At 52.7% G+C, this 6,472-nt stretch overlaps 1 protein-coding gene across 1 annotated transcript; it reads right to left on the bottom strand.

Moving 5' to 3' along the window:
* Positions 1-3,193: 3,193 nt before the first annotated feature.
* Chst14 (carbohydrate sulfotransferase 14) lies at positions 3,194-4,523 on the bottom strand. The gene has a single exon (XM_051144390.1). It carries the CDS (start codon positions 4,495-4,497, stop codon positions 3,367-3,369), a length of 1,131 nt encoding a protein of 376 aa, XP_051000347.1. The 5' UTR covers positions 4,498-4,523; the 3' UTR covers positions 3,194-3,366.
* Between the last annotated feature and the right edge of the window lie 1,949 nt (positions 4,524-6,472).

Genomic DNA, 6,472 nt, shown 5'->3' with positions numbered 1-6,472 from the left:
ACGAGGCAGGCACTGCAGGAAAAGATGCGGCTGCTTCTGGAACAGGGAGGAGCAGAGTTGAGTGGAGCGACTTGTAAAGGGACCCTTGTTCTCCAGGGGCCAGCCTGTAGCAGAGGGTTTGGCTCTGTGCGGGGATCTCAGCTGACCCAGGGAAAGGCAGGAACTCTCAAAAGGTGCAGTTTTTGGAGTTCAGTCCTGAGAAGTCTCTTCTCCTGGTGAGTCAGAGCCCCTAGCCCCCTCCAACTCTAGCCTGGGCACCGAGGGAAAGCCAGTTCCCACTAGAGCCAGCTGGGCCCTACAACTCTTCATTTCCTTGAGGGTTTTTAAAAACTTATTTATTTATTTACTTTACATCCCGACCAGAACTTCTCCTCCCTCCTCTCCTCCCAGTCCTTCCCTCTCCCCTCCCCCTATACCCTCTCCCTTTCTTCTCAGAGAAGGGGAGACATGCCATGGATATCAATCTGCCTTGGCATAGCAAGTAGGACTGGGCACATCTTCTTTCATTGAGGCTAGACAAGGCGGCCCAGTTAGGGGAAAGGGATCCAAAGGTAGGCAACAGAGGCAGAGACAGCCCCTGCTCCTGCTGCAAGAGGTCCCACATGAGGACCAAGCTCTGTACATCTGCTACATATGTGTGGGGGGCCTAGAGCGGATCTTCTTCTTCTTCTTTTTTTTTTTAAGAAGTCCACTGGAAAGACAATTTAGTGACAAATTCCTTGGCTGACTCCAAGCAAAAAGGTCCAGCAGGTGTCATTTGTCTTCCTGCTCTCTCTGCCCTAACTTCTCCTGCATCACAGCCGTCCACCTCTGGCCAGCAGGATGTTGTGGCCCAGCATCCCTTTTCTGCCAGGTGGACAAGAATCAATATGCTAACCAAGGACCTCGTTTGCCCCCCCCCCCCCATCAGAGCGATGTTCCTGGCCAACCAGTTGGGCTGGGTTCAATCCTTTCCAAATCAAAGAGTGGAGACATTTTGCTAAATGTCCCTACCCACAAGCCCCATCAGTCTTTTGTGTAAGTCCTGCCTTCCCGTCCTTTCTTCTCTCTACTCCCACCTTCCACAAACGTTCTGGATCCCCCAGTGTGGTCAGTTGGCCCATCTGTCTGGTGTTCGCCCTTTCCCTCTTCCCTCCTGCTCGGGAGGCACGATCGCCTCGGGTGGACTCTCTAGGTGGCTGTTCGTACTCTCAGCTGATTCTCACATCAGTAAAACAGGATGGCACTTTAGGGAACTGAACTCCTCAGTATTAAAGGGAATGAGATAGAGCCAACAGCTGGGCCTCACATTCTCTGGGCTTTCTGGGTTGCCCGTGGCAACCTAGAGCAACTTGCTCATACAGGTTCGGAATTGCTATAAGCTCAGGGAGTAAAGAAAGAGCAGGCGGTGGGATAGGAGTGGCGTGCCCCAGAGGTGCTTGCGGCTCACAGGATTTGCTGACAATCTCTTTTTGTAATTCTCAATTCTCCCCTTGCTCACACAGCAATCTACCCCTCCTTTTTTTTTTTTTTTAATTTTTTATTTGAAAATACTTTGGTGTGGGCTCCTAGGTTAAGAGCTATTCCTAGCTGGTGTGATGGTAGGCACCTATAATCTTAGCTAGTCCAGAGGCTAAGGCAGCTAGGATTGTATGTTTAAGTCTAGCCTAGGTGTAGTAAGACCTTGTCCATCTCAAAATAAAAAATATAGTGGAGCCACTTTACCTTAAAAAGGAAAATTAGCCAGGTGTGGTGGCTCACGCCTTTAATTCCAAAACGTGGGAGACATGGGCAAGCAGATCTCTGAGTTTGGAGCCAGCCTGGTCTACACATCAGGTTCTAGGGCAGCCAAGGGTACAGAGACAGAATTCCATCAAAAAACAAAACAAAAACCCCAAAACCAAACCAAACCAAATCAAAAAAGTGTCCCTGCTTAAGCTAATGGAGAGTCCATGCCCCTACCCACCCTTTCTTTAAGCTTTACTTTTAATCACATGTATATGTATATATCTGTGTAAGCATATACCATGTGTCTATGGGTACCCTCAGAGGTCAGAGCCATTGGATTCCCTGGAGCTAGAGTTACAGGAAGCTGAGGTGGGTGCTGGGAATTGAACTCAGGTCCTTCTGGACTTAACCACTAAGCCACCTCTCCAGCCCTCCTTCCCTCTAAGGACTAATCCAGGGGGGTGTGCCATGTACCAGATACCACACTGCGCATCCCTGGCTGGTCTGGAACTCCCTATATATACTAGGCTGGCCTTGAACTCACAGAGGCCATCTGCTTCTGTCTCTTGGATTAAGGTGTGCACACTCCCTTCCCCTAGCTGATGTCATCCTTGACAGGCCTTGCCTTTTAAATGGCATCTTAGAAAGGGGGTCTGTGAGCCTATTAGAAGTCCCAAAAGGCTCCGCGGTGTGACAGGGGCCACTGGACCTGTTTAAGCAGGTTTAGGTACTTTGTCTTACTATTTCTACCTGCACACTTCCTCTTTCGACCCGGGGAAACAAGCACAGAGGTGTCTCCCAGCACCCATGGGAACAGAGGGGAATCCCAGAGATGCTCATTTTGAATAATAATAAAATTTTAAAAAGCTTTATTAAAGTCGGCCTTTACAAGGATTCCATCAATATACACATTTTAAATAAATGCATTAGGCAAGTGACAGCCAGGTACACCCACCACAGTCACAGTCGCAAAAGGTCTGTAGGGAAGGAAGGCTTGTTGAAAATGCCACAAAAGACTTGGGAAGAGGTGGGATACAGGGGTCTTTGGATGCTTGACAGGCTGGGTCTTAGAGCTGCGAGGTAAGCTCCCTGCCTCACCTTTTCTTTCCTTGGGAAAATGAAATGGACCCTAGCAAGAGTAGGGAATTTAAAGTCTGGAGCAGAAAAGCTCAAAATTCATTTCTAAGGCACCACAGCTCACTCCAGTCCTGAGGTTCACAAGGAGGGTTGAATGGGGGTCAGAGCCATTGGTCCTCGGCTGAGACACATGCTTGGCTAGTGTCATCTTTGGGATTTGGCCACAGGTTAAGTTACAGCGGACCAGGTGGGCTGCACAAGCCCAGCAGCCACAGGCCTGGAGTCAGTCTTACAATCAAGTGTATGGCTTTGATAACACACTGGTGTCTGGCCCCACCAGACAAGGATGCCACAGGCTCCTAACAGAGTCCACCAGTGACAGCAGCAGGCCTCCTTTCTAGAGCTGTCCTTTGAGCCACTGTGAGCACTCACTGTGGACAGAGACTTCCTGAGGACAGTCCCTACCATTGGGATATGGAGACATCTAGGGAAATCAGCAAGCCACAGCACCAGGAGTTTCTTTGAAAGACACCTCAAAGCTGGTGTCATTAAATCGAAACTCTAAAAGGTGCTGGCCCGCTGTCACTGGTGACAGGCTTCCTTGGTGACGTTGGGCAGTGGATAAGCAAAGAGGGAGAAGTCCAGAATATACTTAGGCAGCACATCTTGAAGCAGGGCCCGTGGGGCATTGCACAGGTGGTAATGCAGACTTTCTGGGCTGGCAGGCCGGTACCAGGCCTGGCGAGCTGGGAACCGGACATGGGGTGGGGCCCGCACCCATTCCAGCACCTGGTTGGCATCAGCCTCCAGCCTCTCATAAGAACCCACGAAGTCGTAGCGCACTGCACATGGTTGGCACAGGTGGTACACAGGCATCCAATGCTCATTCATGTGCTCAGGATCCTCATCCACGAGGTATCTCAGGAACTCTGGGAAAGTGACATCGTCCCCTGCAGGGCTGGGGCCAGCTCCAGCCCTGTAGCGCCTGACAATTTCAGCCCCATAGCGCTGCTGATACTCTCGGATCTCTCCAAACTTGTTGCGGTAAGCAGACAAAAGCCGTTCCAAGGGGTCTCGAACAAACAGGAACTTGAAGTAATGCTGCAGACGGTAGCGGATCTCCTCGGGCCGTAGGTCTGCCAGAAACACCAGGTCACTGCGGTGGTCCATCTTGAGGCGAACGTCCACGTTGTCCAGAACGCCCGCCAGCACCTTCAGCACGCGCTTCCAGTTAGAGCAGGCCACTTTGGGGACGTAGCAGTAGAGGAAGCGGTAGCGGTCACTTACGAGGATGTGGCGCAGCAGGGTGCGCCGCTGACCTACCGGCAAGTCCCAGGGGTCCCGGGGCATGCCTGGTTGTCCGCACACCGCCCTCAAGGTCCGGTTTCGGACGTCCTCCCGCACTTGCAAGTCCGAGTCCCCAGCATCCAAGGATAGGCCTCTAGGCTTGGGAGCTGTCCCGCGCCAGGCCGCGCCTTTGTAGCTGAGAGGGTGCAGGGGAAGGGGTTTCATCTCTGATAAGATGCCCCGCTCGATCATGAGCAGCAGCCCGCTGGAGGCCACGATCACTGCGAACATCAGCATGGACGGCAGCAACAGGGGCGGCCCCCCGAGTCCAGCACGGGCCCTGCCCAATGGGGCCCGCCTCGGCGTGCGGCCCAGGGTCTCAGCGCCTTTCGGGGCCGCCAGTGGGGTCAGAGGGCGGGGAAACATGGTGCTCCCGGCAGACCTCGCCGATCTGCAAGGGAGGCGACTGCAGCTGGGGCTGGAGGTCTCAGGCGGGGAGGGTTAGTGGGTGGCCGGCTCCCGGGTGCAGCGAGGGACTAGGGCCGGATGTCCCGCCCGGCCGCTCTCCGCCCTCACCCCCCCCCCCCCCGCCCCGCTGAGATACAAGGCGCGGGGGCGGGCCCACGTCGGGGGGCGGGGAGAGGGGCGGGTGCCGGAGTCCTAGGACCTGTCTGCCGAGGCCGCAGGCTGACTCTCGTCCGGGAGGGGACTTGTGAGTCAGGACCACTCCTGATCCCTGGGCCTGGGGACAAAAGCTCAATGAGACCTGGAAAGTGGGGAAAAGCTAGGATAAAGTCCCGTGTCTCTCAACACGTGCCCTCTGTGTATGGGACGTTAAGACTTGCACCCACCATCCTGCTTTAACTGCTCTGGCAGAGCTGTTCGTCCTGAAGACAAGACAGCCCACCACTCATAAAGATCTTGACTGGTAGCATGGTCTTCAGCAGCCCTTACCGCCCCCAACCAGGGCCACTCTGTCAAGCTCTGGCTAATGGCTCCATGGTGACATTTTGGTTTAGTAATTCTCGGGGATGACAGTGTGTATCCACTTAACAATGCTGATCTATAGCTGTAAATGGAATCCTCCCAAGTCTCAGGCAGTATGCCAACTGAGACACTCTGGGCAGGGGCTAAGGACAAGTAAGTACCTGGGCACTATGTGTGGCCAATATACACTTCAGGATAACCTGCAAAGGCAACGCAGCAATCACACAGAAAGAGCCTTCTTGTTTGGAGCCAAGATGTGCCCAGTGGCACCAGGTCCACCATGTGGGCCACAGGCAGCCACAGGCCAGTATTCAACTAGTCCCTGTCTCAACAAAGAACATAGCTAAGCACTCATGCTCGACTTGACATATGGGGCCCCAGCAAGGTTGTGAAAGAGAGACAAGATTGAGGGGAGAGCAAAGAAGGTGCCTGCTAAAAGTTTCACATATTCTTTTAATCCTCACAGCCACTTGCTGGGTGGATTCTGTGGGTATTCCCATTGTATGGACTCTGGGGTAGCTGTGAGTGTAGGGCTTTTTCTTCTTTAGATATTTTAAGGGTTTCACTGGACAGTCAAGCCTGACCTCTAAATCATCCTGCCTCACGCACTACTGCTTAGATTATAGACACGTTCCATCTCTTGTTAATCTTACTCTAAAACAATTTCTAGTTATGACAAAGCCTAACACTAGATAGGAGGAAAAAGTACTGACCTCGGTCTCAGAGGGTTCTGGAATGACTAGGTGATAAGATGAAGCTAGTTGATTTGGTAGATGAGGGATCTGAGGGCTAAAATGAGAAGTGTGTGCGTGCATGTGTATTCGGTGATCCTGGACAGCCCTTCAAATGCAGAGGACACAGCCGTTCAGTGGCCTTCCAACTCCCTAGAGCTGCCCTCCCTACACCCCAGCTGGATGCTGAGGGGCATGCTTGGGCCACTTTGGACCCTTCACTACACTGCTGCGGGGTTCTATGAATGCAGAGATTTCTGGTGGTGGGGTTACTTGGTACTACCTCTGTCTGAATGACCTCTTCCTGGTCTACAAATAGTCTAGGGCAGCTCGGGCTGTTGCAGAGAAACCCTGTGTGTTTGCGTGAGGTGGGGGAAGACACGCCTCTTAAACTCCTGTGTCCAGCACACTGATGGCTGACCATACTACGAATAGAGCATTGGGATGAAGGCTTTCTCTTTGTCTCACCATCACTTCCCTTCCAGCATAGACTTGGACTGGGCTAGCAGGTGGGGCTAGGTTCCACAACAGCACACAAGAATTAAAAGGCTCCGAAGCGGTCCCGCCAGTCAAACCCAAGATGTGGTTCTGTGCCCACACAATAGAAGGAATGCCAGTTGTTAAGACATTGAACAAGGACGCTCCTAGCCAGTCCCCACAGCTCTGATATGGTCGTCTTCATG

This window comes from Acomys russatus, chromosome 4 (genome assembly GCF_903995435.1).
Source record: "Acomys russatus chromosome 4, mAcoRus1.1, whole genome shotgun sequence".
In the NCBI taxonomy this organism is placed as follows: domain Eukaryota; kingdom Metazoa; phylum Chordata; class Mammalia; order Rodentia; family Muridae; genus Acomys; species Acomys russatus.
This window is presented reverse-complemented; position numbering and strand designations above follow the sequence as displayed.

What these genes read in the sequence shown, in the direction of transcription:
- Chst14 (XM_051144390.1), bottom strand. Translation starts at nt 4,497, where the DNA reads ATGTTTCCCCGCCCTCTGACCCCACTGGCGGCCCCGAAAGGCGCTGAG.